At 39.2% G+C, this 26200-nt stretch overlaps 2 protein-coding genes across 3 annotated transcripts in view; one reads left to right on the plus strand and one right to left on the minus strand.

Annotated features, from left to right (window-relative positions):
* Window positions 1-5035, plus strand: part of ANKRD22 (ankyrin repeat domain 22) — a 32650-nt gene extending 27615 nt beyond the window's left edge. The window contains exon 6 of the mRNA XM_044754721.2: window positions 146-5035. Coding sequence (XP_044610656.2) covers window positions 146-223 — 78 coding nt within the window. The 3' untranslated portion in view covers window positions 224-5035. The remainder of the gene's footprint in view (window positions 1-145) is intronic.
* On the minus strand, window positions 2766-24405 carry LIPM (lipase family member M). 2 transcript variants are annotated; one of them, XM_014827243.3, is made up of 9 exons: window positions 24048-24405; window positions 20927-21044; window positions 14425-14623; window positions 13463-13572; window positions 8832-8968; window positions 8546-8692; window positions 7166-7237; window positions 5853-5924; window positions 2766-3035 (listed from the first exon to the last, which is right to left on the minus strand). In XM_014827243.3, the coding sequence occupies exons 1-9, from the start codon at window positions 24279-24281 to the stop codon at window positions 2766-2768; spliced, it is 1359 nt and encodes a 452-aa protein (XP_014682729.1). In that variant the 5' UTR covers window positions 24282-24405. The 2 variants fall into 2 exon arrangements, with proteins under 2 accessions (XP_014682729.1, XP_044610642.1); XM_044754707.2 differs by having other exon boundaries at window positions 14371-14623.
* Between the last annotated feature and the right edge of the window lie 1795 nt (window positions 24406-26200).

Genomic DNA, 26200 nt, shown 5'->3' on the forward strand with positions numbered 1-26200 from the left:
ATTATCCTACTACTTTTGGAATTGAATAACATTTAAAGCCCTTGCCAAGCCTGAGAGTCCATAGGTCTAAACTGTTTACTAGACCCTTTGTGTTGACATCTGACTCTATTGGAAATAAATAACTATAATTTATTTTTCTTCTCAGCATGGTGAGAGTTCCCTGGATATTGCACGGCGATTAAAATTTTCCCAGATTGAATTAATGCTAAGGAAAGCATCATAATCCTTGTGAACTCAGATGGAGAAGCAGAAAAAGTTAAAGGACTGGATTCTATCTCCTTCTTGGCCTAATGGTCTGTGGGTCACTCAGCCTGGATGCCACCATTTTAAGGGGATAATGATGGTTGCCATGGGTAACATTTTTGAATAGCTTTGTGTTTGTGGTTTTTGTTCAGTGGAGCTCACCATGGCCATAATTAAAGCTGTTGGATTCTCCACTTCAGTCAAGAAAAGGTGATGTTTCAAACGCAATCTCTCCTGACGAAGAGGATCAGAGTTATCTGAGATAGTGTTCTTTCTTCTCATTTGTGTCCATCTTATAAAGAGGCCGTCCTGTCTATATCATGCCCTGGGAGAAAACCTGTTCTTCTCAGTCCCTCTTAAGTCGTAACAGGAAGAACTGAAGTATGCACATTTGTATAGAATGGTGTGGGTATGTGAGTGGGTTCAGAGATTCATATGTAAATATTCCTTTAATGAAAAAACCTCAACAAAGCATTTATTACTCATCAGTGATGAGAGAGTGTTTACACCACGGAAATTGGCAAATGCCACAAATCAAGGCTTTTTTTTTTTTTCCGGAGATGTGGTTTATCAGTACACTGCTAAACATTTTGGTATCAGTTTACAAATAAAAGCCGTCCTGATTTTGAACAAGACTATGTAACTATCAAGATGTTTGTTCAAAAATACCTTTATGATTCTTTTGTGAATACAAGGCAGCTACTAAACTTGTTAGTTCTGTTTATTTTTGTTGATAAAATTTAAAATATCATTGTAAATTATTTGGATGAAGGATTCTTTTACAAGTAATAGAGCTATATGATGAAGTCTATATGGATTATTCTTCGAGATAAGAGATTGAATATTAAAATATCTGTCTCAACTCATTTGTCAATGAGACAGAGTAGAAATAAATGTATTTACAAAATGAGTGAATTTTGCAAAGCAAAACTGAATCGTGAATAGCTTTAGACATAAACTAAACCACATTATATGTAATAACAAATATAATCTAAGAGTGAAAGATTTACCATCTTTGAACAGAACAAAGATCTAACACAAATCAAATCCAGAAATATTTATTGAACCATGTATAAGACCTTAAGGCACATATTTTGTGAGGGAAGTAGTAGGGTGTAGATACAGATTCTAAAGCCCTTACATGTCTGTTAATAGAGGCTGGCCTGGTGGCATAGTGGTTAAGTTCGCACGCTCCACTTTGGTGGCCCAGGGTTCGCTGGTTCGGATCTTGGGTGAGAACCTACATACCACTCATCAAGCCGTGCTGTGGTGGCATCCCACATACAAAATAGAGGAAGATTGGCAAAGATGTTAGCTCAGGGACAATCTTCCTCAAGCAAAAAGAGGAAGATTAGCAACAGATGTTAGCTCAGTGACAATCTTCACCAAAAAAAAAATAGTCTCAATAGATTATCTAAGATCCATTCACACTGAACTGAGTTACCAGGTGACTCTGGAGGATGAAAAAAAACAAGTGTATTTCACACATCACTCTATCTTCTATACACACCAGTATACCTTCAATTTGGTTTCAGAGTTTTGAAAACTTGTACTATTACTCAAGGAATGCATAACTATCATCTTTGAAACTGTGTGAAAATTAGAAAATTTTTTATAGAAATAAATCCATATTTGTGAAGGAGTTGGGGTGATTGTCTAATAACAACTTTGTCAAGATCAAAGGACAACATACACAATGATTTATTTTATTATGCTCATGACATTATAAAATTTTCTTTCTAGCTTTCAGCTTTTGAAGGCAGAAAACTGGGCCAGATGTTTCTAGCTGTTAGGTTTCCTGGCAACAGCCCGTAAACTCTCAAACAAGCTTGGACTAGAATCGTGGTGCTGAAATACACATACATGCTTTATGCATTTATTGGAAAACTCATAAAAATCCTACAAAAATATCGTCTCTGAGACTCAACTATAAAACTATGACACTTAGGCCAGTTCTGAAGATGCTTAAAATATATTTCATCCATACTGAATATTGATTTTTTTTTTTTTGGGTAAAGCAGCTCGACTTCTTGAGGAGGTATTGTCTCTATGGCAATAAGGTGAAAATGTCTAGCTTATTTTGGCAAAGTTAACAACAATTCAGAGATTCAAGACCTCTGTCCGAATATGTCATTTTACTTTATTGCTCAAAAAATATGGCTTATAGAAAAAAAATAAATGTTTTAGGGAGGTTTACCTGAATGACAGAGAGAATGCCCAGATAATTTCTAGCTATCAGGTAAAACCTACCTTTCAAAATGATAGAATATATAATAGCACATTGAAACTTATGTTCACCCAATGCGTAGTTTAATTAACTGAAAAAAAATTTAAATGTCAGTTTTAGTGCCAAATGCAGGAACTCTGAAGGAATGTCTACTCTATCTCTGTCCTCCCTTCTCCATTTCCCTTCTATTGATGTGGTCGGTTTCCAATTCTAAAAATCCTCAAAATCTCCCATTCCTGGACCCCAGCCCCATTTTCCATGAGGTTTCTCCTAAGACTTGTCAACGTCAGATGCCTCATAATCTGGCCCTGCACATCCCCTGGGAAAAGTTGGTCTCTTCATGCTTCATCAGTTGTATGATTTCATTGTACATACGATGAGCAGCATCCAAACCCCAGATGAAATCTGCATGAGCCCATTCAGGAATGTTCTTATGGTAAATGAGGTTGGTCACCTCGGAGAGCAGTGCTTTTGTGTCTTCTGGATTTGAAAGCCAGTCCTGACCCCCAGTCCACATTGCTGTAGGGACCGTCACATCTCTAACTTTGTACCTTATAGGAGTTGGCTAGAAAAAAGAAACAGTTTTTAACTGTAGATAACATTTGGACTTCCGCACTCATAATTTACACTTCAAATAAACATAGTAAATATGCCCTGTGTTGAGACGAAAGGTTCGTGGGCACTGGAGTCATATAGAACTACATTAAGAGTTTCTCTTCCAGCCCCTACTTTAAAGTAAAAGTACTTAACCTCACAGAGCCTCAGTTTCTTCATTTGTGAAAGATCTATAACTTAATAGGTTAAATGAGAAAATAGGTAAATTGCCTAGTACTTTAGGCATTAAATAATGTTAAATTCTTTTTCTTCCTGTTAATAAATACTTTACACATAAATTGCCTTTAGAAGACAACGTTCCTGTTCTTTCAAAGAATTTCACAAACCTTTCATGAGGCCAGAGTTACAGATACTCTACAGAGAAAGACAAGAGAATGAAATCTACTGAGAAGGCCTCTGGGTCTTCAGAGACCTCTTGTGTTAATAGAAAACCCTTAAGGCAGGCCAGCTTGACTGTGTCTCCAAAGACTTGAGAGAAGTCAATGGCAATGGAATTTGGGTGGTCTGAACCAAGTGGAGGTAAAAATTGGATCCCTGCTCCAGTCCCCCATCACTCAAAGAAGGGTATCTAGGATTCTTAACTCTTGAGAACTTCCCTTATTCAAGCAGAACTGCTAGATCAGGCTGGCTGGCTGAGCCCTTGAGGTTAATCAGCATCCAGAACTTTCGAAATGTTGAGGCCCATTTTTTACTCAGAAAACCCACCCTGGAGCCGAGGTTCCAATCCCAGCAGTTCTTGTTTCTTTTTGTGGCTTTCCAAGAACTTGGAGTTACAGCCGCTGATACTATGATTCATATTAAGAAATGCATTTTTGGTCTTCATCCCTGTTTCTGGCCTCAGAGCTCCTAAAACCCTTGGAATTTCCGAAGTGATGAGAGCCATAAAGGTGTCTTTTGTTATATTAATGAGGTGACCTGGAACAGGATGAAGGCTAGTTGTCAGCAGAGCCAAGCATGTGTTTAGAGAGTTGGAATTCTCAGTCCAACTTTTGGACCTCCAGGGAGGGAGAGCTGCTGGAAATTGAGTTCAGTCATCAATGGGCAATGGTTTAATCAATCATGCCATAAAAACGCCAAAAAAGGCAGGGTTGAGAGAGCTCCCAGGTTGGTGAATAAGTGGAAATGCAGGGAGAACGGTGCCTCTGAAGAGGGCATGGGCTCAGTGCCCCTTCCCACATGCTTTGCCCTATGCATCTCTTCCATCTGGCTGTTTCTGAGTTATATCCTTTTATAATAAACCAATAATATAGTAAGTAAAATGTTTCTCTGAGTTCTGTGAGCCGATATAACAAATTAATTGAACCGCGGGGAGAGTGCTTGGAACCTCTGATTTATAGTTGGTTGGTCAGAAGCACAGGTAACAACCTGGGATTGGGGTTGGCATCTGCATCAGAGGATGGTTTTGTGAGACTGAGCTCTTAACCTGTGGGATCTGATGCTATTTCCGGGTAAATAGGGTCAGACACCCAGCTGGTCGTCTGAGGATTGCTTGTTGGTGTGGGGAAACTCTCCCTCTACACACATTGGAATTTGGTGATCAGAACCACCTTTTGTAGCCTAACTTAGTATGAAAGGTTGGAATATTCTATGGAGCCAGTAATATTTGTTTCTCATCTTACGGGTGAAAAGACTGAACTAAACATTAGGTCTAGCTCTAAGGTTCTGTGATTCTATAACATCTTTTCATATGTGTGTTTTCTCTTCCTTTCCATGACCATTTCCTGGCGCCTACTCTGCATGCATCACTTTCTCTGGAATTCAGGACATTAAATGTTGATAACTCTACCTCGGAACTGGAGGGCTTTCTCTAAAGATATATTTTAGGAAGCAGAGAAGGGCTGATAGCTGTGATTGAGACTTTGCTGTTCTGGAGCGCTGCGCAGTCTGTCCAGTTTCCTAGTCTTTTATATCTAGATCGATGTCTGGAAGCGGATGTCAATTTAATCCAAAGATTTGTCTGTGTCTACTCAGCTCCCTCCAGCTTTCTGTTTGTATGGTCAATATTTGTTGACATTCATGCACAAGCTAACTGATAATCTTCAGTCAAGATTTTATGCTCAGAAGAGTATAATACCTACTTCCGGTTCTCCACAACTTTTATTTTTAATTTTATTCCATAGCATTGACTACACATTTTCTTGGGTAATGTAATAACATTTTTTTTCATATTTTTCACTTGCAAATTATAGATTCATTAAAAGTGTGACTAGGGAGAACTTATAAGGATTATCTAGTCCAATAATTTTTATTTTAAAGAAAAGGAAATCACGGCCTGAAGAATCAAAGTAGCCTATCCATGATCACACAAGCTTATAGTGTAGAGACAGGCAAGACGGACACCATAATCCTCACTGGCCATTTCACGCTCTTTTTACTGTACCAGGAAACAACCTCATCCCTGCCATCATCATTCGTGGGTATTTTTTTTTTTTATCCTAAAAGGATCGTTCTAGTAGTCACCACAGACTACATTTTTCCCTTCACTAAATCTACCCCATCTTGCTCCTAAGAATCCCAGTGCCTTGTTCATGGAGGCAGCCCCATGAAAAAAGTTCTACTTCATTATATAAGCTTTTTTTGGTTTTATCCTAAAGGCCTCTTGGCTAAGCTTTGAACTTTCTCATTTTTGAACGGAGTCAAACCTGAACTATTTTCTGCTTGAGTTCTTGTATTTTATTCCCATCTTTAGGATAAACTGCCACCATAACTTGCCTCTCATGCATTTCAAAAGGATATATTTTCAGCAGACAGTACTTGATTTTCCTACCTGATTGCCTTTCTCCAGATTTTTGGTCTCGCTCCCCCAGTCAAATGCCCGGAGTTCCCCAGAATTCAGTACCTAAAAGGAAACAAAAATTTACATGGTATTCAAATGTATCACTGAGCAAGGGTGGGGAGAAGGGACCAAATCTGCAACTGTGAGGGAAGCAGAGAACAAAGGCTGAGGCAGCTCTTCCATTCCGCATTAAAGTGTAAAGGCAAGAATAAGGCCCTTTCAGAAAGAAAAATGTACTATACAAATACTTCACCACCACGTTACACAACTCCAGGAAGCGCATCCCCAAAGTAGTCTATGTGGGTGGGTGTTCTGTATTACTTTGTAGGCTGCAATGGGAAAACACTCCCTGGGAGTTGCGCAATGTGGTGATTCTGGTAAAGGTGACCAAAATGTAATCCAATTCAGAATCCTTCCTTGGTTTTGATTATAAAATCTCTCTCTCTCTCACATACCCACACACACACACATACACACACACTAAAATATAGCAATGACTTTAGAACAATTTGATTAGGCTCTAAATTGTTAGAAAACGGGATCAGTATTTATGATTTATATAGATCTCATCGCTATTCTTGACACTCTGCCTAAGAGCCTCCCCTTTATTTTTTACAAAGCCGTATTTTCAGTAGATGAGATTCTAAGGTTAGTTATGGTCTAGCTCTCTGTCCTTATAGCCGTGCTTAACTTCCACAGCCAACCGGGGTCACTCTATAGTGTTATCTCTATTGAGTACCATTAGGTTCAGTGCTTCTTCATATGAGAAGGAGTAACTATACTCACATTATCCTTGAATCAATTCGGAATGTTTTACCTCAGATCAACCGTACTTCCCCAGTTCATGTGGCTGGTGGTCAGGACTTTCCCTCCTGTGACGTGACTGCAGCTGTAGTCTGCAGCACAAAGGACTCTTGTGAAAACCTCTCTGGGGAGTCAGGACCCACCATAGCATTGTTTTTACTACATGACTATGCTGCTGGTGGAGCCAAAAAGAATGCAGAAACATGATCTCCAGCCTCATCTTTGAAGTGGTTAAGATAGAGAAAGGTCTTATTTGGATCATCTGGATTCACACTTTTAAAGTCCACTAAAGATGTCCTTGGGCCAATCCTTTCCTCCCATCTCCTGACAAGTTTCAATGTTCTAGATCAAATTCACAGTTGAAATAGCATTGACACGATCACATTTCATCTTGGAATAAATGTGAAATAACCCCTGGACTGTCAAAAGGGCATCCTTTGGTTATTGCAGACAAAATGCGCAAAGACCCTTAGCGAAGACTACAAATTCAACATTCTTACCTGGCTCCAGTGTAGGATATTTTGCACAGATGTTCCAGCAGGAGTATGAGCAACATACACATTTGCTCGGCTCTGTAACAAAGCATGAGTGGTTTGTGGGACATGGAAAAACTCACGACATGTGCAACTTGTCAAGACCAAATCTGCAGGGTGTCAGACTAAGAAATGAGGACATCATTAAATTGTCAGGAATTATCCATGAAACAGTAATATACACATGCACATAAATTAAAAAATGCCACTAAATGTATTCCTGGACACCTCTATTTTTCATCCAAGAATAACTTCTCGTTAAAGATATGACTTCTTCTTTTAAAAAACTTTATTAGAGTAATTAAGGGTGAGGGCTCTAGAATTGGCTTGTATTCAAATCCTAAGTCCGCCATTTCATTTTTAGGTGAATTTAGGAGAGTTATTTAGTCCACTAAATCTTAGGATACTAACCTGTAAAGTGGGGATATTGGTGATACGTGTCTCATAAGGTGTTACAGGGAAAAACGTAGCCTGGCACACAATAAATGCTTATCAAATGGTAGCTATTTATCATATGACTAATAAAAAGAAAAAATCTTCAGAAATTAAATACATATTCTTCCAGCTGCTGGGAGTGGTGCTGGCAGATAGTCCTTTACTGTCAGGCCTCCTGAGGGGATTGTCCCAGGTGCAGAGAGCTGCCTTTCCCAGTGTTTCCCCTATTACTGCTGTCATCTGCACTGAACGACTGGTCGATGTGGGCCCTCTCTCTCTAACTTGAGACAGCTCTTGAAGGGTTATCCCATCTTCACAAATTCCTGTAGGATCAACTGTGGCTCCCATGGAGATTGCATCACAGCTTGACTTTTTCATCTAGCAAAGCCTCTTTCCTTCCCTTCTCTAAGTGTTATCCTAAGGGTATAACCCCAAGACATTCTGCCTACTCATCTCCATCTCAGAGTATGCTTCCTGGTGAACCCACACCGTGGCACCCACTGACTGGCAGCTATGCCTAAGCCAAACCGAAACTCCCAGACGTCCTATCAAAAGACTTGAGCTACAAACCAGAAGGACCCAAGTAGAAAAAAACAGATGAATGATGTGTGGTAGTTCTCTGACTACTGGGTTCTAGTCACTTTCTTCATCTGTTACTTCATTGTAGCAAAGCTGCTTTTAACCTCTTCCATCTATAATCTGTGAAGTTAATATCTAGCAATGCCCTTATGTTAACCTTGCCTCAGCCCATGTTAAAGCATTTTCTGAATATTATTATGATTTGGAGAAAATGGAGTTACTAGGATTACATTTCTCTAAGTCTTCACTGGCATTAGCTCACTCTCAAGGAGTGAGACTAATAATTCCCAGCTTTGCTTTGGGAAACTGAGGATTTACTAGGCGCCCACTTACCATGTTCATATTGTTTGTGTTAAATCCTCCCAGAAGAAGTATGATATTGCCACAAATCTGATCAATAATCACCTGGCCACAAAGGTAAATAAAAACCTGTCTGAGAAATCTGGTCTGGTATGGAAATTCTTTCTTGCCGAACAAGCCCTGTAAAAATATGAAGTGAAATACTAGTCATCACACTATAGAAAAAAAGAAGTGGCTTTAATTTAAAAGTGTATGTCTTAGCAAAATGAGCTAGGGGACTCTTCTACGTAGACAAGGAATTATCTGAGGAGTCACATACCTTGATCATCATATCTGGCAGCAGCAAAAATTTGGCACCAGGGCCTTTTGAGTGTTTAACAGTGGCTATAGGTGCCAAAGCAAAATACATTTTGATTTTCCCAGCCAGTTCTGGCATAGTGGAAAATGCAATAAAGCCTGCAAGAGAAGAAATATGTCAATGTGAATACTGAATATCCTAGAACTCATAAAATGCTTATTTTGCTTTTATCAAGATATTTCAGTAATTGTGTGAGTTAATCCTAAGAAATTATAAGCTCCTTGAGAGGTGAAAAAAACCCAGCAGCAAAGACTCCTCTGTGTTCCCTTTGACACCTAAAATATTTGTTTTCCAGTAGTAGGTTTTCATTAAATTATTGAATTAAATGAATTACTTGAATTTATGAATTATTGAATAATATGGACTTGGAGAAAAATATATATATTGAGAGGTAACTCCATGGTAGACCCTTTGCTGCGGACATTCACAGTTCTTACCTTATTTAATTTTCTGATTGTTGTGAGGTATTTTTAACAAATCTCTTCTTTACAGTGAGAGAAATTGAGAATTAGAGAAATTGCCTTGTTTACTCATAACAATGTTCTGTAACATAATGGGTATTGAGATAGCAGGGTTTTGCTGGTTTTCCTTGATCCCTAACTTTTCTGGAATCCAAATTGTAATGTAATCCAGTAGGCAAGTTGTCTAGTGAACTGGGTTCCAGCTCCTGTTTTTGTCATAGACTAGGCAAGGGACTCTGGTTAAATCAGATTCTGCTTCAGTTTCTATACTTATAAAATAGAGACAAATTCATCAATTTACCACTGTATAGGGACAATCTTTGTGGAGCCTTTGGGAGAAAAGGACTGTTGTATAAAGCCAGGGCATAGTCATATGTTTGAAATACTGTGTGTCTATTTCAAAATGTCTACACACCCTCTGATATTTGCAGGTTTGGGGAGAGAGGGGCTGTGTAGAAGAAAACTGGAATACGTGACTTCTGTCTGGTTCCCAGAAGGTGAGTAAGTATTAAGAAAGACTGATTCCTTCCCCGCTTTTCCTCCTTGTGATTAGGCTTGCCAGCCACATGCAGATGCAGGCCCAACAGTGACCTGTTACTAGCTTTTGCACTCCAAGCTGTACCATCAGGAGGCCAGGGTTGAAGATACATTAAACAATATTCCAGCTTAATTCTGACCATGTGAGAACTCTCCTCAAATGTCAAGATCTGAGAACTCTAGATAACTTCTCCCAACCATATTTCTCTTTATGCAGACTAAGTTCAAGTTCTCCATAATAACAGCTCCCTGGTTGACTACTAGAAGAATCCTATGCTTTCGTGCCCCCTCATTTCTCTTGAAATAACGTTTAGCCTCATCATTAGCATTTTTGTCTTCATGTCAAGTTGAACAATTTGAGTGTAGAGCAAAAAACTTTTTTTAAAGGCCCCTGGATGTTAGAGTCATAGCAAGAGTAACATTCTAATTTTCTTTCTATGAAGTGCGTGGTGAGAGCCAGCATCACTTGAATCAGTTAATGTTATTGAAAAATACAGAAAGGAAAATGTAAAAGTCAGACTCTTCACTTATTAGAGAGCATTAATTAAAAATGAGCCAAATGAGGGGCCAGACCTGTGGCATAGTGCTTATGTTTGTGTGCTCCACTTTGGCGGCCTGGTGTTCACAGGTTTGGATCCTGGGGGTGGACTTAGCGCTGCTCCTCAAGGCATGCTGTGGTGGCATCCCACACAAAATAGAGGAAGATTGGCATGGATGTCAGCTCAGCGGCAATCTTCCTCAACCAAAAAGAGGAAGATTGGCAACAGATGTTAGCTCAGGGCCAATCTTCCTCACAAGAAAAAGAAAAAAAGGAACCAAATGAACTTGTGCCCGTAGTTCCAACAGCCCTTGAGCCATTAGAACAGATTCACAGCTCAATTTTATTTTTGACACAACGTCATTGTGAGTAATGATCATAAATGATTTCTGGGAAAGTTCTATAGCAAAAGAGCCTCTGATAGCATGGCAGTACCTGAGAAGCTGTAATGAAACACATCTTCTCCAATAGATACAGACAGTAACATGATTTATACAAATACGAGAGAAAGGGGAGAAGTAAGCAAAAATAGCCCATCATTCCTCTACACTTGCCCTACTTTGGTTAATCCTGTCTGGTAAACTACATGTACTATCTTCTTAATAAAAGTCAGTGGCCAGGGGCTGCAGGCCATATAGTTTAGTCTTTGCCAATCAGGTTTGCCATCAGCCTTAGACTCCTTCTTTAGGATGTGAGTGGTAGGAAAGACTTCAGTGATTTGACACATAAGAGACTTCCCTAGAAAACTTTGTACTTACATAAACATTGGATATTCCCCTCCAATTGTGGCTTTTTTTTTTTCTGCTGAGGAAGACTTGCCCTGAGCTAATATCCGGACCAATCTTCCTCTGTTTTTCAGTACGTGGGCCGCCAGCACAGCATGAGCACTAACAGAGCAGTGTAGGTCCACATGCAGGAAACGAACTTAGGCTGTTGAAGTAGTGTGTGTTGAACTTAACCACTAGACAACTGGGGCTGGCCCCAGTGGTGGCTTTTTTTGTTCATTGAAATTTCTCAGAGCAAGTACTTTATCCTCTCTTGGCTTGAGGACAGAGCCTAAACCTGAGGAATTTCAGGGAAAGGTAAAGTGGTCATTCCATTCCAGGAGATAAACAGATAGCAAAAGGTGAATTCATGGCTTGCTGATAATAGTTGATGATTTTTTTTTTTTTTTTGGTGAGGAAGATTGGCCCTGAGCTAACATCTGTTGCCAATCTTTCTCTTTTTGCTTGAGAAAGACTGTCACTGAGTTAAAATCTGTGCCAATCTTCCTCTACTTTCTGTGGGACGCCACCACAGCATGGCTTGATGAGCAGTGCTAGGTCTACACCTGGGATCCGAACCTGTAAACCCCAGGCCACTGAAGCGGAGTGCACAAACCTAACCACTACATCACCAGGCCATCCCCTATTTGATGATCTTTTTGAACTTTTGCAGAATCAAATCTCTTGGCAAATGAGTGTCAGTGGCCAATGTGACTGGATGGTCTGCTGAGGCCTCAGAAACCAAATGGCTTAAGACTCCATGATGTGTTGTTTAATTTAAGGAATGATAAGTATGAGTTAACTAAAGGCTAGCTGAGATTTTCCCACTATTGACCTAAATTCACAGTGCTTTGAGTATGACAATGGGTTTCATAGGTCATCTTTTTCTATTTTTTTGAAGGAATTTGACATAAGAATCTCTAACAACTGTAGAAATAGAGCTAAAATTCTTTTACAAGTAGAGGAATATGTGAATTTAATTTTTGTCCAACTTATAAACCTCATTGTAGTGGTTATGCACTTTGAATACATAATATGGGCCCTGGCTTTGTGATCTACTCACTGCATAGGTAACTGTGGTCAAGCTCTTTCACTAAACTGTAATTTATTCGTCTGTAAAACAGGGATACAAATCTCCACTGCACATCCTTGTGGATACGCAGTAAAGGAATGGGGCAAAATGATGTGTATATAATGGCTGGGAGTTAGTAAGTGCTCATAAAAGGCAATTATTACTATTATAAAGTCTGAGGTGATATGAGGATGATATTAAACCACAGACAAGAGAGAAGGAAAAAGTCAAATTGTTCACAAAATTTCAAATTTCCATAATAGGGAGTATAAATCCTGTCCTGGTACCTAGACATGGCTGTCCTGTTCAAGAGTAAGTTTTACTTCCAGTAGGTGAGTGCTCGCCTGTCTCCACAGAAGCTCTCACCCTGGCCTTCAACTCTGAGTCTGGCTCAGGGCGAAGGCCAAGAGCTCTTCCCAGCCTCTTCTAGAGAGCTCCTCCTCATGGCACCGTGCCTCTCCTGATCTTCCCTCAGCCTAATCGAAGCCAAACACATTTTCCCTCTTGGCTTTGGTCTGAAATAGGGCCAGGATAGCCACAGTCTCCACTTCCATCTCCCCAAGTAGGCGATCTGAATCCTGCAGATGCCATGAGTTAAGATTTCTCACAAATTCATCAAAAGCAAAAGGAGACCAGCATATAATCCCAGACATTGCCATGAGAAGGAAAAGAAAATCCCTCATCAGTTCTGTTTATAATATGATAATGAGGCTTACTCTTTATTGATTGCCTGTTACACGCCAGAGCCTGAATTCAGGGCCTCATTCGTTCAATGCACTTATTGAGTGCATACTGTGTGCCAGGAACTGCTCTTATGGCTATATCTTAGACAAAATACCTGCCTTCACAGATCTTATGTATATATGATCACACCGAACATTCCAAACACCTCTAACAACCCTAAAAGGGAGTTATTATCTCCCTTTTATAGATGAAGAAACTGAGATCAGAGAGGTTAAATGATTTACTCAAGGACATTTACCTATGAGGTGGTAGAGCCAGTATTTGAATCCACATCTGTTTGACTCCAAAGCCCTTGCTTTTTCTACCATACCACAGGCTTCCCTCGATTTAGTCCCCATTTCCCGCAGCCCCTAGAGTCACTGAACAGGATGAGGCCATATCTGAGAGAAGTGAGAGATGACTGCGCCTAGGCACAGCTGTGCACCATAAGCTCACATTTCTTCTGAGTATACAAACCTGCTTTCCTTTGAACCTACCCATGGTGGTGCCCTGTGAATAGCCGACATAATAAATCTTTTCCTGGCCCGTTTTCTGCAAAATAAAGTTTACGACTGCAGGAAGGTCAAACCTAGCCATCTCATCATAACTACAAGGGGAAAAGACAAAATTACATGAAAAATTATAATCGAAAACAACGAAAGCAGCCCCCGGGGGTTACAAACAAGTCCTTGAGTCGTCAGCCCCCACAGCTTGCTTACTGCGCCCCTCACAACACTCAGAACAGACTAGTTCCAAACCTGTGATGCATGGGTGCCGCTGAGGTCATAGGCTGTTAACTAATTGCTGTTTTCTCCAGATGTTATCATAGAGTGATAATCATCTTCAATGAATATGTACTGAGTGCATGATCCACCTCCTAGTGGAGGTGTCCTGTTATTTTGTTAGCAGAACAGCACCAGACCATGCAGATTCATTTATGTGAAATATATTAAAGATGTTGCAGGGGCCCTTCTCTGAGAAATGGATAAAGAACAGGTTAAATGTCAATAGGAAATTTAAATAAAAACATTAAAAATCTTTTGTAAGAGTGTGAGAGATATGTTAGTCAAATTGACGGTCCCTAAGGCTTAATAGTTTCCCTTATATCTGGTCTTATCTCCTCCTGGGGGTACTAGTCCTTGTCATCATTCACAGAAGAGTTAGTCTCAGGATATCCATCTACAGTGAACTGGACCTATACATTCCTCTATGTCAGTCTCAATCACCTGACACCAACCACCATTCTCACTCCATTCTCCAGACCCAAGCTTCTACTTGGGGAACCCAATCTTTCCCACTACTTCCCCAAAAGAATTACTGTTAATAAGACAGAGAATATCATGTTACATTATTGATGACCCAACCAAAGAAAATTATCCAAATACTAGAAGCCATAATTCTTTACCCAGTTCTTCCAAAGACATCCATGGCCACCTCCACTCTCAAGATTTTCATGTACCTGAAAGCCCAGAACTCATCTTGGTCTATGGAGAGGGTCTTGTGTTTCCGAGACCAGGTGTTTCCTCTGCTGTTCCCCAGCCACACGTCAAAACCAGCATCTGCTAGAATGAAGCCCAAGCTGTTGTTGGGCAGGTTGGAAATCCAGTTGCTAGCATCTCCAAGCAAGCCATGCTGCAGTAACACCACAGGCTTGGGACCTACGACAGAGAATTTCAACTGTGGGAAGTGTTCTCCACCTTTCTTGTTTTCCTTGAATGTGTGAAGGCTTTCAAGTTAGACAAACCCGTGTTTAGATCTTGATTCAGCTGTTTGCTAGGTTGATTGTCTTGGCCAGTTACTTAACCTTTTTATGACTTGATTTCCTCATCAGAAAAATAGAACTTTTGTTATGCGTAAATAAAAGAGGGCCCGAGGAGCAGATGGCACAATGCCTTGCACAGAGAAAGAATAAATACAGTTCAGTTTCCATTGTTGTTTCTGTGTAGTTATTGTTACTACTAGGCTTGTCTCTGTACCTCAGAGGACTTTGGAAGTACCCCAGGAAGTGGTATAGTATAACGATTAAGATAATTATATATATGAGTGTCTGTATGTATATAGACACTCATATATATTATGGTTTAATGAGTATGGGTCCTTCATATCAAAAGGACCCATACGTCAGGTTGAAGGAGCTCCTACTGTTCAAATATGTGAAAATTTGAGCATCAAAATAAATGATGATAGTTATAAATTATACCCCATTGAATAAGTTAAGAATTCATGAGTCTGTACTGATATTAATAAATGAATAAGCAAATAATTAAGGGAGAAGAAAACGCTTTTAGTTATAGCACAATGCCAGTTAATAAAAAGATTGATGGCATTATAAAATCATCAATGTAGGGTAAAATTTGGGGTGAAAATTTGAAGAGATACAAGATATTTATATATCCCAGAAGCATCTCCTCACAAATCATTTATTAGTTACAAAAGGAAAGATACTACCTTGACAGTAGAAGAACTTGACAGACACCACTTTAACGTAGTGATGAAAGCTAATGTCACCGAATGGAAGCGGACCCCTAACTTAGACCACTCACAAAAACTAACTCAAAATGGATTAAAGACTTATGTGTAAAACCTGAAACCATACACTTTCTAGAAGAAAATTTAGGGAAGAATTTCCTTGACATTGGTTTTGGCAATGATTCTTTTGGATAAAACACAGAAAGCACAAGCAACAAAAGCAACAATAAACAATTCGGACTACATCAAACTAGAAATCTTTTTCACAGCAAATGAAACCGTCAACAGAGTGAAAAGGAAACTTATGAAATGGGAGATAATCTTTGCAAACCTGGTAAGGAGTTAATATCCAAAATATATAAGGATCTCGTATAATGCAATAGCAAAAAATTAATTAATCTGATTAAAAAATGGGCAAAGGATCTGAATAGACATTTTGCCAGAGAAGACATACAAAAGGCCAGGTACATGAAAAGGTTTTCAACTTCACTAATCATCAGGGAAATTCAAATCAAAACCACAATGAGGTATCACCTCACACTTGTTAGAATGGCTTTCGTCCAAAAGAAGAGCTAACAAGTGTTGGTGAGAATATGGAGAAAAGGGAATACTTGTGCACTGTGGGTGGGAATATAAATTGGTACAGCCACCGTGGGAAACAATATGGAAGTTTCTCAAAATATTAAAAATAGAACTGACATATGATCCTGCAGTCCCACTTCTAGTTATATACCCAAAGGAAACAAAATGAGATCTCAAAGCAATATCTGCACTCTCACATTTTTGTAGCATTATAAGATATGGAAACAACCTACATGTCGACTGACAAGTAGATAAAGAAGATGTGGTGTATACATGTGTGTGTGTGTCTGTCGACTTCAGATAGACAGCCTTTCAGGTAGATAAGCAATTTCAGAAACTCAAATGTCTTCAACTCAGAATAATTCTTATGCCAAAGTGGCATATCTGAGGGGGAGTCATATCCTGATTCCTGTCACTGAGAAGGATATTCTCTTCTATAGTCACAATACATTTATCAAAATTAGGAAACTAACACTGATGGATATTAGTATCTAATCCATAGTCCACATTCAAATTTTGTCAATTGTGCCAAAGTCTTTTACAGCCTTTTTTTTTCTTGGTCAATAATCTAATCCAGGATCCTACACCACATTTAATTATGTCTCTTTGTCTCCTTCATAAATTGGAACGATTCCTTGGGTTTTCTTTGTCTTTTTTGACGTTGACAGTCGAAAAGTTTTGGACAGTTATTTTATAGAATGTTCATCAGTTTGGTTTGTCTGGTGTTTCTTCATGATGTGATTCGGTTATACATTTTGGCAAAAATACCACAGAAGTGAGGTTGTGTCCTTCTCAGTGCACCATATGATGAGGTACAGATTGATGACTTGTTCCAATATTGGCGATATTAGCTTTTAAAATAATTTTTTCCCTCCAGCTTTATTGATGTATAATTGACAAATGAAATTGCACATATTTAAAGTATAGATGGTTTGATATATGTGTACATTGTGTGATGATTACCACAATCAGATTAATTAACACATCCATCACCTCACACAGTTACCTTTTTTTTGTGGTGAGAATGCTTAAGATCTATTCTCTTAGCAAATTTTAAGTATACGATACAATATTGTTAACCATAGTCCCCGTGCTATACACTAGATCTCTAGAATTAGTCATCTTACAGCTGAAGATGTACCATGTGACCAACCTCTCTCTATTTCCCCCCCACCGCGGCCCCTGGTAGTCACCATTCTTCTCTCTGTTTCTGTTACTGCAACTGATTTTTTTTAGATTCCACACATAAATGTGATCATACAGTATATGTTTTTCTTGGTCTGCCTTATTTTGCTTAGCATAATATCCTCCAGCTTCATCCATCTTTTCACAAATGGCAGGATTTCCATCTTTCTTATGGCTGAATTATATTCCATTATATATATACATATAATATTCCTTTATATACCATTTTATACATATGTACACCACATTTTCCTTATCACTCATCAGTCGACAGACATGTATATCAATCCCTTATCTGCCTAAAAGCAGAGCCCCCCAGAAGAACTCCATTGTCCTAAACCCCTCCCTAGGAGCAACTCTAATCTTCTCTTGGAGACAGAGGTTGCTGCTGCAACCAGACAGACATTGTCACAAACTATCATATCTCCCATTATCCTCCTAAGGGCCCAGTTATCTTTCTAAAAAAGTCATTTGCTTTTCTATAGTGTTCTTTCCCCTGTCCCTTTCCCCTACTAAGTTAGGTATATAGACCCCAAATTCTAACCACACTGTTGAGTTATCATCTCTGAGTGCTCCCACATGTATGTGGGATGCATATGCTAATAAACCTCTGCTCATTATTCTCTTGTTAATACGTCTTTTATTAGCTTAATTTCCAGGGCCCCAGTTGAGAACCTAAGATGAATAGGGGAAAAAATTTCTCTCCAACATTAGGAAATACATATTGAAGAATTTAAGGATAAATGAGCATGATGTCTCAAACTTACTATCAGATTTTTTGAAAAAATAATATGATAAGGAGAGAGAGAGGGAGCGATAAAGTAAATGTGGGCAAAACGTAATTCACAACTGGTAGGTCAAGGTAAAGGCTATATGGCAGTTCCTTTTGCTAATATCAAAATAAAATTTATGAAAATATCAGTGGAGGTAAAGAAGCGTTAAGGGCTTTAGAAATTCTAACACGCTAAGTAAATTAAGGTAAATACATCATTTTTGTCATTAGCAACTAATGATGAAAGATCAAGAATATGCAGTGCCTTTAGAAGGAAAAACATCATGCTCTTGACCGGATTTGTGAGAATTAAATCAGATAATGAATGTACGTAATATCCACACCATAGTCCCTGGCTTAGAGTAAGCCTATCGTACAGCAGCTTTATTGTTCTTAGTACTATAACTTCCAAGGCAATGATTCTCTGAGCTTCAGTGTCCTCATTAGCAAAACAAGGATGCAATCACCCACCTCATGGGGTTTTAGGGGTTAACTGAGATATTGTGCATCAGGCATTCAGTATGCTGTCTGACCTCTTATAAGATGCGAGCTCCTGTTATTCAGTGAACTGAGTTCATATGCAGTCTTCCTATAAGGCCTTTATACAGCAAACTCATCCTGCACCTGGGCAATCATCATGAATTCGATTTGCCACATTTATCCCTCTGAGGAGACAACATGAAGCCTGCTAGTACAGGACCAGGAGAAAGGAACTCAGAGTTACTTTAGGTTTTCCTTTATGTCTGGTCATTGAGTTCATCCTCTCAGCCCTCAAGGAGATGACCTCAACATGAGGTGACCAAACTGTGGTAGATCAATGCTGCCCTTTGGAATCCTTAGGACGTTTCCCGTGGTTGGGGCCAGCTTGGTCCTACTTCGCAGTGCAGTTTGTACTGTGGTACACCTAGTGAGAAGATAGGCTTATCGATGAGTTAGATCATTTCAAATATCTTCTAAGTCATGGATGTTCATTTAAATTATAGCCAGCAGGTGAGTGTGTAGGGGATACTCTTAGAAAAGCTGTCATTTCTGAGGAGGACCCACCTTATTCTCTCTTGATGTAAATATTTGAAGCTAACTGTGATTATTTGATGAAGTAAGATTTTAAAAAGTTTTTTGTCACAAGCTTACAGACATCTTTCAGGTGTTTTCTGCGTGAATTTCGTTGACTCTCTTTTTGAAGAGATGGTGAGAAATCTTTTTTACTTTCAGCGCTGGTAGATTTCCTCCTTGAAAAGGCCAGTAGGAGCGCCAGGAACAACATTGGCCACTAGAGGGGGGTATTCTGCGTCAACTGGACCAAAAAGGCTGATAACCCTGAACGCCAAACTCCTGGGCAATGAGTGTACAGTCCAAATACACAGGATGTGAGAAAACAAACTCCAGCCATGAACAGGGGTTGCAAGTGACCCCTGAGCTTAGGAACTGCCACAGTCACCTGATTGCTTAGAAGATCTGTGCCCTGCTTACCCCCTAGGATTTGTGGGGTTTAGTGAAATGTTTCTGTGTGTCTCCAGGCTATTCATTTATTTTCATAAAATTCATTCATCATTCCATATATATTTATTGGCAGCTACAAAGTGCTTGGCACTCTTTTAGGTACTGGTTATAGCCCTGAATAAAATAAAGTCCCTGCTCCCAGTGAGTTTACATTTTTGTTGGAGGAGACAGATAATAAATAAACAAGCATATGTCTGTCATAGCAGGGGATGTGGAGAGCCATAAAGAAAAGTGAGCAGGATAAGGGGCTTGACTTCAGTAGGTTGCTGTTTGAATAGGGTGGTCAGAGAAAGAATGTGATAGAGAGGCCCTGAAAGAAGAGCGGCAAACTGTGTAGATACCTGATGAGATAGGGTCCAGAGGGAGAACTCCAAGTTTAAAGGCACTGATGGGGGAGCACGCTGGACACAGAAAAGGCATAGCTCTGCAGGTGTAAACCCAGCTGGTTTTCAAAAACCTACACAAGCGTAAATTGGAATAAAACAGAACCCCAAAGCTTCTCTACACCAAAGACCAACAGCATTCATGGAGCATTTTTTGGTCTTAGTTAAGAACATGGCTACAGTGGCAGACAGTTCTTGATTTCAGTGCAGGTGTTGCAACATTTGAATGCAAGTTTAGCAAGTACTAGCATAGACTTCTGGGCAAGTTACTTAACCTCTGTGAGTGGCGGTTTCTAAGGATTATTGTGGAAGTTAAATGAGACTAATGCAAATAAATCACTTAAGGTTGTACCTGGCATGTAGAAAGAACACAATAAGAAATTATGTTACCTTACTCGTGGCAAATAATGTAGTCATTGCTGTACACATAGAGCTGGAGTATTAAAAGGAATAGTGCCAAAAGCGTTGGAGGATGGGTACACTTTATTAGTGATGGTGAATTTTTTAAAAGCCAGCAATAGCTGAAAATCCCATATACAAACAAACAAACAAACATGAGATTGCATGAACTATGGAAACATGTACCAAGTATTAAAAATGTATGTATAGTGCCTGATTCTTAAAAAGACCTTAGTGAAAAGCTGGACAACATCTTAAATATTAAAGAGCTATTTGGATGGGGAATATAGAGTGGCGGGGGTGGGAGCCATACTGGAGTTTGCATTCTTCATGAGCAGGGGTTGATGTGGTCTGTTCAAAATATCATCAATGGATATTCTAGAATATCTATATAGGAGGAGTATAGGGAATGGGTTAAGTGTTAGAGGGATCAAGAAATGGATTTTTCTTGAAGGTCTTTTTTGAAAAGCAAACACTCCTGTTTATCTGAGATAATTGGGGATGGGATGGTGGTGATGGGGATTATTGGGGAACTGCAGCCATCTTTTGGCCTGAACAGTGGGCCCCAGTCTGTACCAAGAACCCAGACTTTCTTCTGCACACTCAAATCACAAGGAAGTCTTTACTATAGGGAAGACTGACATGTTGGGGTGACATGGGGTAAACCATACCTGTCTTTTTAGGCTTCACTAGGCCTTGAGGAATTCTGTTAACAGAAAGGATATACCCATCTTCTGTTGTGACTTCATACTCCTCACAGGGATAGCCTTGATGTTGGATGATTTCACTCTATGGAAAAAGCACAATTTCTTTTGAGTTCAATTCTGTATGGCTATATTCTCAATGATCCAAAAGTAAATAGTAGATTCCTTGATGCTGGAAGACATACACAAGAAATTCCTTGCTTTTCCCCTCCTAATCATGTTATCTTAGAAAAATTAGCCAACTCTCTCTAGTTCCCATTTTCTTTATCTTTAATGCGGAGACTGGACTAAAATGTGATTCTCAAAGTGTGGGCCCTGGACCAAAAGCATCAGCATCACTTGAACACTTGTTAGAAATACAAATTATCAGTTTCTACCCAAACCTATTGAATCGGGAGCTCTGAGAATGGGACCCAGAAATTTGTGTTTGAACAAGCACGTTAGGAAATTCTGATGCACTCTAATGTTAGAGAATCATTGGACCAAAACCTGGGTGTGCATCAGAATCATCGGGGGCACTTAAACATACAGATTCCTGGGTCCACTTTGGGTTAAGGATCAGGTAATTCTAATATAGCCAATGGAACACTTGTCCCAGGACAGCTTTTGAGAATCCCTGGGCCATCCATTCCCAAAGGTTCTTTGCAACTCTAAAACCACAGACTCAAGAGCAGTAGTTCTTAATGTTTTTAGGTCAAGGACCCTCAGAGAATTTGAGGAGGACTATAAAAATGGATACACACAGGGGCACACAAATGCATTTTTGCATACAGTTCCAAGGGTTTCAGATTCTTTGTTGCCTATATATGGACCTCTGGTTAAGGACCCTACTCTACACAGTGGTTACATATAGAAACTCTTTGTAAAATATGACACTGCGTAGATCTCCTCAGTATCCTCGCTGTTCTCCCGCACTGTTGCCACCCAGAGAAGAAGGGAATTATTTCTATCAGCTGCTGCTTTAAAAGGAACAAGAGAGGAGAAAGCAAGTTGCCAAACACCCAAGTGTAGTATATGGGGAAAAGGGCATAGTGGGTAAGAGAAAGGCCCTGTGGTCCCACTGCTGGAGTTTTAATCCTGCTCTAACACTAACACATAAATCAGCTGTATGATCTTGGGAAATTTAGTTAAACCTGTCCCTATTCCTCAGTTTGCTCATCTGTAAGTTAGGTATACCAATGGTTGATACTCCATGGGATTATTGCAAAGAATGTAAAAGGATAATGAGCACAGAATACTAGCTAGATTACCTGGCACATAACAGGTGCTCAATGAGCATTAGCTACTCCAATAATTAAAAGTCAACCTAACCCACTCAAGTATCTCCTATTCATCTTCCAGACTTCAGATTAAGAAACTTTTCTTCAGAAAAACTTTCCTAAATTCTCTGCATTAGGTTCCCCTATTGTCTGTTTTCTTCTTTGATTTCACTGCTCTTGTAATGAGTAATTGAGTGTCTGTCTTCCCTGCTGGATTGTAAGCTCCATGAAGTCATGGCTTTTGATATTCTTAGATGTTTCTGCAACCTCAGTGCATGGCACAGTTTCAGGGGCCAAATAGATGCTCAATTAAAGCTCACAAATACATGAATGAAGCCACTTGTATAGTAAAATATACAGTAGATTATGTCCACATAAATCAGTATACAGGGCCAAACCCATTTAGACTCTGAACCATTTTTATTCTAATTCATTTAATTTATATAGGCAATTATATGAATTCCCTATTTTACTTTGCCTCTCCATTTATAACTGCTCACTGACAGAGTCCAATTCAATAGATTTTGGTCTTAGGGCTCCTGAAGCCCCAACAGTGTGTAGGTGCTGAGCATACTCAGTGGGAGAGGCCTAGGGAGATTGGCTCTGCCTACAGCTAAAGAGATTCCCTCCACCCAATAAGCCGGAGGAATTTGCGTGGGACCGCCTCAGGGCCAGAACAATGGCTCCTAGTGATCTACACTAATTTGTTAACTATCCGGATGAACCATCAAAAGACTATCATTGGAATGGCCAAAGGAAACCTACTATTTGGCATCATGTAGATTCAGAATATTTCTATAGCCTGTTAGAGTTTTAGAATCTATTCAAGGAAGCTTCTGTAAAAAGGGTCTTAAATCTTTATAAAGACATGTTAAATCTATGACAAATCCGTGCAACACGAACATCACACAGTGTCATCTTACTCATCTGGGGGGCAGCCTCTCCTCAGCTAGAAGTGTTTATTGCATAGTGGTTTCTATTATGAACTCTGTGTTTGGGCAGGTCTGCATTTAAATTGTAGCTCTATCACCTATCAGTGGTGTAGCCTAATTTAAGTTGCTTAACCTCTTTAATCTCAGTTCCTTGACTTGAAAAATGGGGATGATCGTATCTACTGCATAGGGCAATGAAGATGAAATGAAATTGTATCTCTGTGGCTTTCCTCACAATGTCTGCTATGGGATAAGTGTTACTATATGGAAGACACTATTAAAACTTAACTAAGAATTTGAAAGTAAGTAAAAAAATTTTTTCTGGGATGTGCAAAGAGAAGTTAAATCATTTATGAATTTTACTCACAGAAGGCCCGCTCTAGCATTCATTAGGATCTTTTATTGTCAGTCAAAGAATCACCAGTCCAAAACAGGAAAAAAGAATAGACTAGAATGGTACAGGATGCTAGATGAGGGTCTCCTAATAGTAAGAAGAGAGGGCTAACACTTTTCCAATATGGGAAAAAGTAGAAAAAGAATACAAAGCACTCACAAAATGGAAATAATCAGTGGTCTGGGCTTGGCTCAAGATACTGAGAGGATTTCTCTGCTCATAGAATGAACCTAATAATTTTTTTAAAGAGTTAAATTGTGTTTGAAGCTCAAAGGGATTAAGTCATTTGCCCAAGTTTACTGAATTTGTTGGAGGAGAACCCAGGTCTACCAATACCCAGTTTAGCTTTGTTTCCAGTACAGTATGCTAACTTACGACTATATTCTGCTAGCAAAAATCACCACCATATATAAGTATAATACACAACGCAGCTAATACACAGATGCAAACTTTAACATGTAAGGAACTTCATTTCCCCCAAAACATGGAAAATCCCAACTTACAATATTCATGAATGCTTCTGGATCCACATCTTTAGTTGGCATTCGTGCTGAATTCACATTTCTTTGAAACAAATACACCACCAGAATCAGAAGCCACATCTCCGCTCTGTGTGAAACAATCCACTCTCTTGACAAGATTTTTGACATGGTCCAACATCTGCATTTATTTTTTCCTGGTAATATAACAACTAATTCTAAAGTCAGAAGGATCTGTAGGTTTAACAACTCTTTCATATATTTTCCAGTTGTGAGTCCTTCCTCAGATACTGAAGCAAGTTAAACAAGCTTGGTTGATAGGAATGAAAGAACACAAAGTAGGGTAGAAACACTGTCTAGGATGTCCCAACACCATCTGACTCCTCCACTTCCTCACACAACCCATAGTCACCAATCCATTAACTTGTAGGTGTGTCGAACTTTCTCTGATGCAACCTGGTGTTACGTGCATAGGCCACAGCCAGTAAAACCCCTGTTCTTTATCATCAGGTAATAAGGACCATAAGGAGCATCTTTTTCTTTTTTTTCCTAGTTTTTGTCTTTCTTTGATAGATAGGATGATATAGAATCTGCAGAAAACATTTATAAATTTCTACAGTCAGACCCTAGGGATTCAAGGATCACTGTCCTTTGGTTAAGTATCAATGTAGTGGTAAGTGTTTTTATTTAAAATTTCAAAAAATTTTAGACCATTTTGTATTTTTAGTGATGGGTGAGAATATTGGAAGAAAATGAATCTTCCTTGTTTAGGTTATTTATATCTAGCTCAATTAAAAGACATGTAGAAAAGGTTTCATTTTGTGTTGTAATCACTAGCTAATTGTTGAGAGATTAATTAGATGAATGCCTGGTAATTAAATTGTCTGCAATAACTGAAATGAGTTGCAGCCTAATTATTTTTGTAAACTAAGTGTTCCAGTTCAATTGACTGTGTGACAATGTGAGCAATTTCTTAACCTATTGATATTTAAGCAGGCCAGGAGGATAGGCTTATTTTCATTTTCAGTAAAGAATGTGTTAGAATTTAAGAACAAATATTATTTAAAGTAAAATGTTTCTTTACTTTTACATCAAGTCTTCAGAACTGAGCTAACTAACAGCAGCCGCACTGATATACAGACTTTTGGAATATGATTGGTGAAGGAGCCAAAGCTGGAACAGGAATGATGAGTCTGTGAGAATGTACCTGCCCACAGTCTCAGCCTCACCCATTCTGGACTGGCTGCATGGGTATAAGGAAGCGAGCCTGCAGCTCTTATCTGAACTAATCTCAACCATTCCCACCATTGTTGAGCTGACGCATGCTAAGGAGGAGCAAATTGACCTACTTTAGAAGAGCAGAGGAAGCACTTGTCTCACGCTCTGCAGAGTCCCACATCCTAGGATCCATTGAACTCATTCTGAAGTTACGCAAAAATGAGATTTTAGAAAAGAACTTTAGTTCCCACTGTTGACTTTTTAAGATTTTAAGATGTTATATAGCCAGAAAAGAAAATATTATTCAGCTGTTGTGTGAAGACATGTTAAATGACTTACCTAGCTAGACAGTGGCAAGGCCAGAACTAAGATTCAGGTATTTTAATTCATTGTTTAGTATTATACCACATGGAAAAAGAAAATGTAACATTTCAATATCCTCTTCCCCATTCAAGAATAAAGCCTCACTAATATCAAAAGCAATTGCATGAGGGGCCAGCCCAGTGGTGTAGGGGTTAAGTTTGCATGCTCCACTTTGCTGGCTCAGGGTTCATGGATTCAGATCCTGGATGCAGACCTACATGCCACTCATTAAAGCCATGCTGTGGTGGTATCCCACATACAAAACAGAGCAAGATTGGCACAGAGATTACCTCAGGGACAATCTTTCATACACACGCGCACACACACACACACACACACACTAAAGTAATTACATCAATCCCTGTGAATTGTCTCTTTAAAAAGTTCCCTCCTAGATTTAAAATTCAAAATAATTCTCAATGATTTCATTATAAATTTGAGAGCTATAATCTACTCACATTTGCTCCAAAATATTCAGGTAAGATCAACTCTCATGTTGGATTAATAGACTTGTGAATACTGTACAGACTTGTTGATGAAAGAACCGATGGCAATAACGTAACTGATTAGTTCAGAGAGAATCTTATGTTCTTGGT

This window comes from Equus asinus, chromosome 2, assembly GCF_041296235.1.
Source record: "Equus asinus isolate D_3611 breed Donkey chromosome 2, EquAss-T2T_v2, whole genome shotgun sequence".
NCBI classification, from domain to species: domain Eukaryota; kingdom Metazoa; phylum Chordata; class Mammalia; order Perissodactyla; family Equidae; genus Equus; species Equus asinus.